The following is an 11652-nucleotide window of genomic DNA, read 5'->3' as shown; positions in this document are numbered from 1 at the left end:
TATATCAGATTAAACTGCATTCAACCTCAAGAAAGTACATAGAGACAAGGATGGATATTACTTATTGATCAGGGGAAAACAAACCAAGATGTGATAATTGTGGTAAACATATATGCATCAAATATAGACTCAGCAAAGTATGTAAGGTTTTTTCTAAATAAGTTATAGTAGTATGTGAATAGAAGTACAGAATTGTGAGAGTAGTGAGAGTTAAACATTCCACTCTATGCATTGGATAGGTCCACTAGGCAGAATATTAGCAAGGGCATAAGAGCCTTAATTGAGAAAATACAAGATGTGGGATTAATACAGAGCCTTACATTCTCAAAAAACTGAATATACATTCTTCTCAGATGCATATAATGTTCTCTAGGTTATATCACATTCTAGCACATAAGTCTAACTTACAAAATTTCACAAGCATAAGAATTATACAAATATTCCTATTAGACCACAATGCCACAGAGATCACAACTTATTGTAGAAAGAGGATGTGTAATAAATCTAACACCTGGACACTAAACAATGTGCTACCAAACAGCAGCTGGATCAAAGAGGAAGTCAAGGGAGAAATAAATAGATTCCTTAAGTCTAATGATAGTAAAGAAACAGATTACGAAAATATATGGAATACAGTAAAAGTAATAATTAGGAAAAAATCATAGTGATACAGGCCTCTATAAATAGAGAAGAAAAAGAGAAAAATCAACAACAAAAAGACACATTTTAAGTATCTGGAAAATCAACAACCAAGACACCCAGTTGCAAGCAGAAGAAAAGAAATATAAGAACAAGAGCAGAATTCAATGATATAGCAAACAAAGAAAACAATACAAAGAACACAAGCTATCAGGAGCTTCTGTTTTGAATAAACAAAGTAAACCATTGATTAGACACACAAGGAAAATAAAAGAAAATGCTCAAATAAAAATGGATTAGCAATGAAAAAGCAGAAATTACAACACAACACCCAGAAATCTAAGAAATCATGTTAGCTTATTATGAACAACTGTTCTTTACTAAGCAAGAGAGCCTAGAAGAAATGTACAAATTTCTAAAACCATATAATCTCCCAAATTTAAATAAGGAGAAATTAGAAAGCATAAACTAGCTAATAAATTGGTAAAGTAATTGAAACAGTAATTAAGAATCTCCTCAAGAATAAAATTCCAGGATCAGGTGGGTTTATAAGCACGTCTTATCAAACAGTCAGAGAATTACTACCAAAGATCATTAGACTCTTCCAGAGAACTGGAATTCTCCCTAGAACTAACATTATGCTCATTCAAAATCTTTTATAGACAAAACCAATAAAATATATAGACCAGGTCCCGGGGCAGATTAAGCCCCGCCTCCTCTCCTATCGGCGAAAGGCCTCAACAGCGAGAGCCACCGCAGTCAGAAAGAATCCTCGGAAGCTGCTGGCTCTGTCTGCCCTGCCATCATGGGGACTGTGCTGGGCGTCTGCTCCCTCGCTAGCTGGGTCCCGTGCCTTTGCAGTGGTGCATCATGCTTGCTGTGTCGTTGCTGCCCCAACACCAAAAACTCCTTGGTGACTCGCCTCATATATGCTTTCCTAGTCCTCTTGGGCACTGCCACCTGTTTCATCATGCGCACTGGAACCCTGAACGCTCAGGTGAAGAAGATCGCTGGATTCTGTGAAGGAGGATTTAAAATCAATTCAACTGAGATGATGACAGATAAAAGTTGTGACGTGCTGGTGGATTATAAAGCTGTCTACCGAATCAACTTTGCTTTGGCCATCTTCTTCTTTGTGTTTTTTTCTGCTTATGTTAAATGTTAAAACAAGTAAAAACCCCAGAGCAGCAGTACATAATGGGTTTTGGTTCTTCAAAATTGCCGCTATCATTGGTATCATGGTTGGTTCTTTCTACATTCCTGGAGGCCATTTTACCACAGCCTGGTTTGTTATTGGTATAATTGGGGCCATCTTTTTTTTTTAATTTATTTAAACACCTTAATTACATACATGATTGTGTTTGGGTTTCAGTCATGTAAAGAACACCACCCATCACCAGTGCAACATTCCCATCACCAATGTCCCAAGTCTCCCTTCGCCCCACCCGACCCCCGCCTGTACTCTAGACAGGCTCTCCATTTTCCTCATACATTCTCATTATTAGGGCAGTTCAAAATGTAGTTATTTCCCTAACTAAACTCATCACTCTTTGTGGTGAGCTTCCTGAGGTGAGTTGGAACTTCCAGCTCTTTTCTCTTTTGTGTCTAAAAATTATTATTACAAGGGTGTCTTTCATTTTTCTTAAAACCCATAGATGAGTGAGACTATTCTACGTTTTTTTCTCTCTCTCTGACTTATTTTACTCAGCATAATAGATTCCGTGGACATCCATGTATAGGAAAATTTCATGACTTCATCTCTCCTGACAGCTGCATAATATTCCATTGTGTATATGTACCACAGTTTCTTTAGCCATTCGTCTGTTGAAGGGCATCTTGGTTGTTTCCAGAGTCTTGCTATGGTAAATAGTGCTGCAATGAATATAGGTGTAAGGAAGGGGTTTTTGTATTGTATTTTTGTGTTCCTAGGGTATATTCCTAGGAGTGGTATAGCTGGATTGTATGGGAGCTCGATTTCCAGTTTTTGGAGGAATCTCCATATCGCTTTCCATAAAGGTTGAACTAGACGGCATTCCCACCAGCAGTGGATAAGAGTTCCTTTGTCTCCACATCCCCGCCAACACTGTTTATTCTCATTCTTTGTGATGTGTGCCATTCTCTGGGGTGTGAGGTGGTATCTCATCGTTGTTTTGATTTGCATCTCCCTGATGATTAGTGATGTGGAACATTTTTTGGCCATGTGTATTTCTTCTTTGTCAAAGTGTCTGTTCATTTCTTCTCCCCATTTTTTGATGGGGTTAGATGTTTTTTTCTTGTAAAGTTCTGTCAGTGCCTTGTATATTTTGGAGATTAGCCCCTTATCTGATGGGTATTGGGTGAATAGTTTCTCCCACTCAGTGGGTGGCTCTTGTATCCTGGGCACTATTTCCTTTGAGGTGCAGAAGCTTCTCAGCTTAATATATTCCCATCTGTTAATCTCTGCTTTCACTTGCTTGGAGAGTGCAGTTTCCTCCTTGAAGATGCCTGTAATGTCCTGGAGTGTTTTGCCTATGTGCTGTTCTATATATCTTATGGTTTTGGGGCTGATATCAAGGTCTTTAATCCATTTGGATTTTACCTTTATACATGACGTTAGCTGGGGGTCTAAGTTCAATTTTTTGCAAGTGACTATCCAATTGTGCCAACACCACTTGTTGAAGAGGCTTTCCTTGCTCCATTTAGGATTTCCTGATCCTTTATCAAAAATTAGGTGGTTGTATGTCTGGGGAACATTTTCTGAGTATTCAAGCCTATTCCACTGATCTGAAGACCTATCCTTATTCCAATACCATGCTGTTTTGATAACTGTTGCTTTGTATTACAGTTTAAAGTTGGGGAAAGTCATTCCTCCCATATTCTTTTTCCCAATGATTGCTTTAGCTATTCGAGGGTGTTTATTGTTCCCAATTAATTTCAAAAGTGTCTGATCCACTTCTTTGTAGAATGTCATGGGTATCTTTAGAGGGATGGCATTAAATCTGTATAATGCCTTGGGGAGTATTGCCATTTTGATGATGTTAATCCTGCCAATCCATGAGCAGGGTATTTGTTTCCATTTCCTCATGTCCTCTCTTATTTCTTGGAGCAGAGTTTTATAGTTTTCTTTGTATAGGTCCTTCACATATTTAGTCAAGTTGATTCCAAGATTTTTGAGTTTGTGTGGCACTATTGTGAATAGGGTTGTTTTCTTAATGTCCATTTCATCCTTATTACTATTGGTGTATAGAAAGGCCATTGATTTTTGTGTGTTAATTTTGTAGCCTACCACCTTGCTATATGAGTCTATTGTTTCTAGAAGCTTTTTGATAGAGTCTTTAGGGTTTTCTAGGTAGAGTATCATGTCATCGCAAACAGTGAGAGCTTGACTTCTTCCTTTCCTATCTGGATTCCCTTGATATCCTTTTCTTGCCTAATCGCTATAGCAAGTACTTCCAGTGCTATGTTGAATAGGAGTGGTGAGAGAGGACAGCCTTGTCTTGTGCCAGAATTTAGAGGGAAGGCTTTTAGTTTTTCTCCATTGAGGATAATATTTCCCACTGGCTTGTGGTAGATGGCCTTCACTATATTGAGAAAGTTTCCCTCCATTCCCATCTTGCTGAGAGTTTTGATCAAGAATGGGTGTTGGACCTTATCAAATGCTTTCTCTGCATCTACAGATATGATCATGTGGTTTTTATTTTTCTTGTTATTGATGTTGTGTATTATGTTGATAGATTTATGGATGTTAAACCAGCCTTGCATTCCTGGGATGAAACCTACTTGAACGTAGTGGATGATCTTTTTAACGAGGCATTGAAACCTATTTGCCAGGATTTTGTTGAGGATCTTTGCATCTGCATTCATCAGTGATATTGGTCTGTAATTTTCTTTTTTGGTAGCGTCTCTGTCTGGTTTAGGTATCAAGGTGATGTTGGCTTCATAAAAGCTATTTGGAAGTGTTTCTGTTTGTTCAATTTCATGAAAGATTCTTGCCAAGATTGGCAGTAGTTCCTCTTGGAAAGTTTGATAGAATTCATCAGTGAATCCATCTGGACCTGGGTTTTTGTTTTTCGGCAGACATTTGATTACTGTTTTAATTTCATCAATGGTGATGGGGGTGTTTAGATATGCTACATCCTCTTCCTTTAACCGTGGAAGATTATAAGAGTCCAAGAATTTATCCATTTCTTCCAGGTTCTCATTTTTAGTGGCGTAGAGTTTTTCAAAATAGGTTCTGATTTCCCTTTGAATCTCTGTCATATCAGTAGTGATCTCTCCTTTTTCATTCCTGATACGAGTTATCAAGTTTCTCTCTCTCTCTTTCTTTGTTAGGTTTGCCAGTGGTCTATCAACCTTGTTTATTTTTTCAAAGAACCAACTTCTGCTTTCGTTGATCTTTCGCATTGTTTTTTGAGTTTCCACTTCGTTGATTTCTGCTCTCAGCTTTGTTATTTCCTCCTGTCTTCCTATTCTTGGGTCCTTTTGTTGAGCATTTTCTAGTTCTATTAGCTGTGTCATTAAGCTACTCAGGTAAGCTCCTTCTTCCTTCCTGATGTGTGCTTGCAAAGCTATAAATTTTCCTCTCAGTACTCCTTTTTCTGTGTCCCATAAGTTCTGATAGTTTGTGTCTTTATTGTCATTTGTTTCCAGGAACCTTTTTATTTCCTCCTTGATTTCATCTTGGACCCACTGGTTATTGAGCATGAGGCTGTTTAACTTCCAGGTGTTAAAGTGTTTCTTCTGAGTCCCTTTGGAGTTCACAAATAATTTCAGAGCCTTGTGGTCAGCGAAGGTAGTCTGCAAAATTTCTATCCTCTTGATCATAAGGAAGTATGTTTTATGTGCCAGCGTGTAGTCTATCCTGGAGAATGTCCCATGTACATTGGAGAAGAATGTGTATCCAGGTTTCTGGGGATAGAGTGTCCTATATGTATCCACTAGGCCTCTTTCTTCCATTTCTCTCCTCAGGTCTAGTATATTCTTGTTGGGTTTCACTCTGATTGACCTATCCAGTGTTGACAAAGCCGTGTTAAGGTCCCCCACAATTATTGTGTTGTTGTTGATATTATTTTTCAGATTTGTCAACAGTTGTATTAAATATTTTGCTGGCCCCTCATTCGGTGCATATATTTTTAGGAGAGTTATTTCTTCCTGTTTTACATACCCCTTGATTAATATAAAATGTCCATCTTTGTCCCTTACAACCTTCCTGAGTATAAAGTTTGCATTATCTGATATTAGTATGGCCACTCCAGCTTTTTTATGGGTGTTGTTTGCTTGGATAATTTTTCTCCAGCCTTTTATTTTGAGTCTATCTTTGTTCTGACTATTCAGGTGCGTTTCTTGTAGGCAGCAGAAGGTTGGATTGAGTTTTTTGATCCATTTAGCCACTCTGTGTCTGTTAACTGGTGCATTTAGTCCATTGACGTTGAGAGAAAGAATTGTCCTGGGATTTAACGCCATCTTTATTTCAAAATTTGGTGTGTCTTTTGGGTAGTCTTGTCTTAGATTATGTCTTTCAGTTTTTCTCTTAAGACTGGTTTTGAGTCTGTGAAGTTTCTGAGCTGTTTTTTGTCTGTGAAACCATGTATTCTTCCGTCAAACCGGAAAGTGAGTTTTTCTGGGTATAGTATTCTGGGTGAAGCATTCATTTCATTCATTCTTGTCACAATATCCCACCACTGCTTTCTGGCATTGAGTGTTTCTGGTGACAGTTCTGCTGTAAATCTCAGGGAAGCTTGCTTGAGCGTGATTTCCCATTCTGATCTTGCTGTTTTCAGAATTCTGTCTCTATCTGTGGGATTTGTCATTGTGACTAGGATGTGTCTTGGGGTGGTTTTTCTGGGGTCTCTTTTGGTTGGTACTCTTTGGGCATGGAGGATTTGATCACATATATTCTTTAGCTCTGGAAGTTTCTCTTTAATGATGTATTTGACTGTTGATTCTTCCTGGAAATTTTCTTCCTGGGTCTCTGGGACTCCAATGATTCTTAAGTTGTTTCTGTTGATCTTATCATAGACTTCTATTTTCATCTGTTCCCATTCTTTGACTAATTTTTCCATTGTCTGCTCATTTGCTTTAAGTTTTTTTTTCCAATCTCTCCTGCTGTATGGAATTGTTATGTATCTCATCTTCCACAGCACCAAGTCTATTCTCAGCTTCTGATACCCTTTCCCAGAGCTTATTCATTTTGTCATTCACTTCGTTTACTGACTTTTTCAGGCCTGTTATTTGACATGTTATTTCAGTTTGGAGTTTTGTGATTTCTGTCTTCATATTTTCTTGGTTCTTATTAGTGTTCTTTTCAACTCGATCCATGGTTTCTTGGAGTCCGTTGAGCATCTTCCATATTGCTAGTCTAAAGTCCTTATCTGAGAGGTTGATTAGTTGGTTGGTCATTATCTGGTCCTCAGAATTGTCATCTTCATTCTCTATGTCTGATGCTGGCCTGTATTGTTTCCCCATTGTCACACTTGTATTGTGGGTTTTTCTACGTGTTGTGGTGTTATTCATTGTCCATATGATGCAGGCAGCACACTCCTCTGGCTCCTCCCTTTCTGGATGGGCTGACTTGCCTCTAAGGGAGGGGAGTCCTCCGTGGATGAAGCCTCACACTGGGTCAAATCTTAGGCCCGAGCATGCAACAGAGAAGACAGTCCAGAGAGAAATGTTTGCTTCTGTGATATAGCACCGTTCTTAGTGTAATTTTTCCTTGTTGCAATGGTGTTCTTTCCTTAGAAAGAGTGCACGGCCGCATAGCGAAGCAGAGTGGTCGTGTTCTGCTGGAGCCTCTTTTTGCCCCACTCACAAGAGTTTCACGCAAGAGGACAGTAGACAGACATAGACAGGTCGCACTCACAGTTTTTCACAGTTGGGCCCCACTGGGCCGGTGAACTTTCGCGGATTTTCCCCGCCTGGTGTCGCACACAGGGAGCCGGCTTTTGCAAAGCTTAGCCAGTTTTCATGCTCTGTAGTCCCTCCCTGAAAATGGCGTCTTGGCAAGCGAGATTTCTGGAGCCTCTTTTTGCCCCACTCGCAAGAGTTTCACGCAAGAGGACAGTAGACAGACATAGACAGGTCACACTCACAGTTTTTCACAGTTGCGCCCTACTGGGCCAGTGAACTTTCGCAGATTTTCCCCGCCTGGTGTCGCACACAGGGAGCCAGCTTTTGCAAAGCTTAGCCGGTTTTCATGCTCTGTAGTCCCTCCCTGAAAATGGCGTTTGGGCGAGAGAGGTTTCTGGAGCCTCTTTTTGCCTCACTCGCAAGAGTTTCACGCAAGAGGCAGTAGACAGACATAGACAGGTCACACTCACAGTTTTTCACAGTTGGGCCCCACTGGGCCGGTGTACTTTCGCGGATTTTCCCCGCCTGGTGTCACACACAGGGAGCCGGCTTTTGCAAAGCTTAGCCGGTTTTCATGCTTTCAATTGGGGCCATCTTATTCATTCTCATCCAGCTGGTACTGTTGGTTGACTTTGCTCACTCTTGGAATGAAAGCTGGGTAAATCGAATGGAAGAGGGAAACTCAAGATGCTGGTATGCTGCTTTACTGTCCTCCACCAGCATTTTCTACATTATTTCAATTGTGGAGATTGCTTTGCTCGATGCATACTACACCAAACCAGATGGCTGCACAGAGAACAAGTTCTTCATCAGTATTAATCTCATCCTTTGTGTTGTCATTTCCGTTTTGTCCATCCTCCCTAAAATCTAGGAACTTCAGCCTTGTTCTGGCCTCCTGCAGTCTTCTATCATCACCTTTTACACCATGTACTTAACATGGTCAGCCATCAACAATGGATCTGATCATCACTGCAACCCTGGCCTGTTGAACATAATCACACAAATGTACACACCTCGCAACAACATCACTCCCGTCCCCATCAAGATTCCGCTGACCAACACAGACCATTCCCTGGATTCAGAGAGCTATGTTGGACTGATTGTTTTTGTCTTCTGCCTTCTGTATTCGAGTTTCCATAATTCCAGCAACAGTCAAGTCAGTAAGCTGACCCTGTCAGGAAGTGATAGCTTGATCCTCAATGACACGGCAGTCAATGGCGCTGGTGATGAGGAAGATGGACATCCTCGGCGGGTTCTGGACAATGAGAAAGACGGAGTGAAGTACAGCTATGCTGCCTTCCACTTCATGCTCTGCTTGGATTCCTTATACATCATGTTGAAATTGACTAACTGGTACAGCCCTAATGCAGAGTTTCAGAGTGTGACCAGCAAGTGGCCAGTAGTGTGGGTCAAGATGGCCTCCAGCTGGGTCTGCTTAGCCGTGTATGTCTGGACCCTTGTGGCACCACTTCTCTGCCCCAATCGAGACTTCAGCTGAACCTCTGAAGGTTGCACCAAGGTTTCATTGACTGAAAGCCCACGTGCTTCTTATCTTCGTTTCACTAAAAATTTAAGCAAATGCTTAGCAATGACTATATCCAGCTTTCTATCACAGTGCAGGAGTAATATGCTTGATGCAAGACCTGAAAAAGTAACTTATATGTATATGATGTTTTGTAAGGATTTATTGCACAGAGAAGATTTTTGCATTTTAAAATGATTACAGCTGTGCTGTCATGGGAGTTCTTTATTAAGATCTATAGGTTCCTAAAACTTTGATTTAAAATGTAAGATATAAAAAATGTTAGATATTTGAGGCCATCAGTAATATATTTATATTGCAGTATCCTTAAAAGGCAAAAAAGAAAAGCATTTCTATGACAATTTCCTCTGTGAAGATCTTGAGATGTCATATAACTCTGTTTATTCCCTAAATGCTTGAGGTCATAGTATTGGGGGACAGAGGATATGCATCGGTTCTACAGAAGGAGGGGGTTGAAGAAATGGCATCTGCTTTTATGTCTAGAGAGTTTTATTTACATTTTTCTACTACAGCAAGTGATGCTACTAGATTCAGGTCATGGCTTTGCCAGAAATGTTACTCTTAACACATGCTTTATAGTTTTGGTAAGATGATTCACTTGGCAAAGCATTACACCTTTGATGTGTGTAATTATCTTGTTATAAGTATGTACATGTAAAATGCATGTGAATCGTTATATTTGCACTATGAAGGTATTTGATTAAAATTGAAAGACTTAAGTAAAAAAATAATATATATATAGACCAATCTCTCTGATGAACATTGATGCAAATATCCTTAATAAAATCTTATCAAAATGAAAACAACATATCAAAAAGATTAAACATAATAACCAGGTAGATTTCATCCTTCACATGCAGGATGGTTTATTATATACAAATAAATTATCATCATACTCCACATAGGTAAAGAGCAGGATAAAAATCATATTATATCAATCAATGCAGAGAATGCATTTGTCAAGATCCAACATCCAGTCTTAATTAAAACAGTCAACAAAATAAGTATAAACAGAACCTTCCTTAATATGCTAACAGCTATCTATAAAAAGCATAGAACCAACATAATTTTTCTTTTGGTTTTTAGCCACACCCGGTGACGCTAGGGGTTACGCCTGGCTATGTACTCAGAAATGGCTCCTGGCTTGGGGGACCATATGGGACACTGAGGTATTGAACCACAGTCCATCCTAGGTTAGCACGTGCAAGGCAAATGCCCTACCACTTGCACCACCAATCCAACCCCCCAACATAATACTTTTTTTATAATTATCTTTATTTAAACACCGTGATTACAAATATGTTTATAGTTGTATGATTACAGTCATGTAAAGAACACCCCCCATCACCAGTGCAACATTCCCACCACCAATTTCCCAAATCTCCCTCCTCCCCACCCCACCACACCTGTACTTGAGACAGGCTTTCTACTTCCCTCATTCATTCACATTGTTAGGATAGTTTTCAGTGTAGTCATCTCTCCAATTGCACTCATCACTCTATGTGATGAGCTTCATGTCATGAGCTGCACCTACCATCCCTCATCTCTCTTGTCTCTGAGATACTGTTAAAAATGTCTTTCATTTTTCTTAAAACCCATAGATGAGTGAACAATTCTGCATTGTTTTCTCTCCCGCTGACTTACTTCACTCAGCATAATAGATTCCATGTACATCCATGGAAAAAAAAACTCATAAACTTTTGATGTTAACTTGAACTAATATGCAAGTGCATGAAAATATACTATGCCTTCAATGTTTAAGGAGTCACATAAATCTCATGGCTCAAAGATAGTGAGTACTGCGCCCCTGAGCATTTTTTAAAATATAGACTGGTAAGAGATTACCAGTGACTGCTTCAAGAAGCTGGGAGGCCAGAAATTCAGAGCCCACATCCAGACCCTCCCTAAGGAGCTGAGTGGGGAATAAGGAAAAACCTAGGGTACCTTCAAGCTCCCCCAAGGGACAGACCCTCAGATTAGTGGAATAGGCTTGAGTACTCAGAGAATATTCCTCAGACATATAACCACCTAGTTTTTGATAAATGAGCAAGAAATCCTAAATGGAGCAAGGAAAGCCCATTCAACAAGTGGGGTTGGCACAACTGGTTAGCCACTTGCAAAAAAGCGAACTCATACCCCCAGCTAACACCATGTACAAAGGTAAAATACCAAATGGATTAAAGACCTTGATATCAGATATGAAACTATAAGGTATATAGAACAACATGTAGGTGAAACACTCCAGGACATTTAGACTAAAGGCATCTTTAAGGAGGAGACAGCACTCTCTAAACAAGTGGAAGCAGAGATAAACAGATGTGACTATATTAAGCTGAGAAACTTCTGCATCTCAAAGGAGATAGTGCCCAGAATACAAAGGCCACCCGCTGAGTGGGAGAAATTATTCATCCAATACTCATCAGATAAAGGACTAATATCCAAAATTTACAAGGTACTGACAGAACTATACAAGAAAAAAACAACTAACCCCATCAAAAAATGGGGAGAAGAAATGAACAGACACTTTGAAAAAGAATAATGGCAAATGGCCAAAAGGCACATGAAAAGATGCTCAATATCACTGATCGTCAGGGAGATGCAAATCAAAACTACTATGAGGTACCACCTCATGCCACTGAGATTGA

General features: G+C 39.7%; 1 protein-coding gene across 1 annotated transcript; it reads left to right on the top strand.

Moving 5' to 3' along the window:
- Positions 1-1386: 1386 nt before the first annotated feature.
- LOC126032336 (serine incorporator 3-like) lies at positions 1387-9738 on the top strand. The gene is given in 3 exon segments (XM_049789989.1): positions 1387-1771; positions 1773-1928; positions 8030-9738. Coding segments are annotated over 3 exon segments (1416 nt in total). The 5' UTR covers positions 1387-1444; the 3' UTR covers positions 8963-9738.
- Positions 9739-11652: the final 1914 nt, after the last annotated feature.

Source organism: Suncus etruscus, chromosome 16 (assembly GCF_024139225.1).
Source record: "Suncus etruscus isolate mSunEtr1 chromosome 16, mSunEtr1.pri.cur, whole genome shotgun sequence".
In the NCBI taxonomy this organism is placed as follows: domain Eukaryota; kingdom Metazoa; phylum Chordata; class Mammalia; order Eulipotyphla; family Soricidae; genus Suncus; species Suncus etruscus.
The sequence above is the reverse complement of the archived record's forward strand: the minus strand, read 5'-3'. Positions and strand labels throughout refer to the sequence as shown.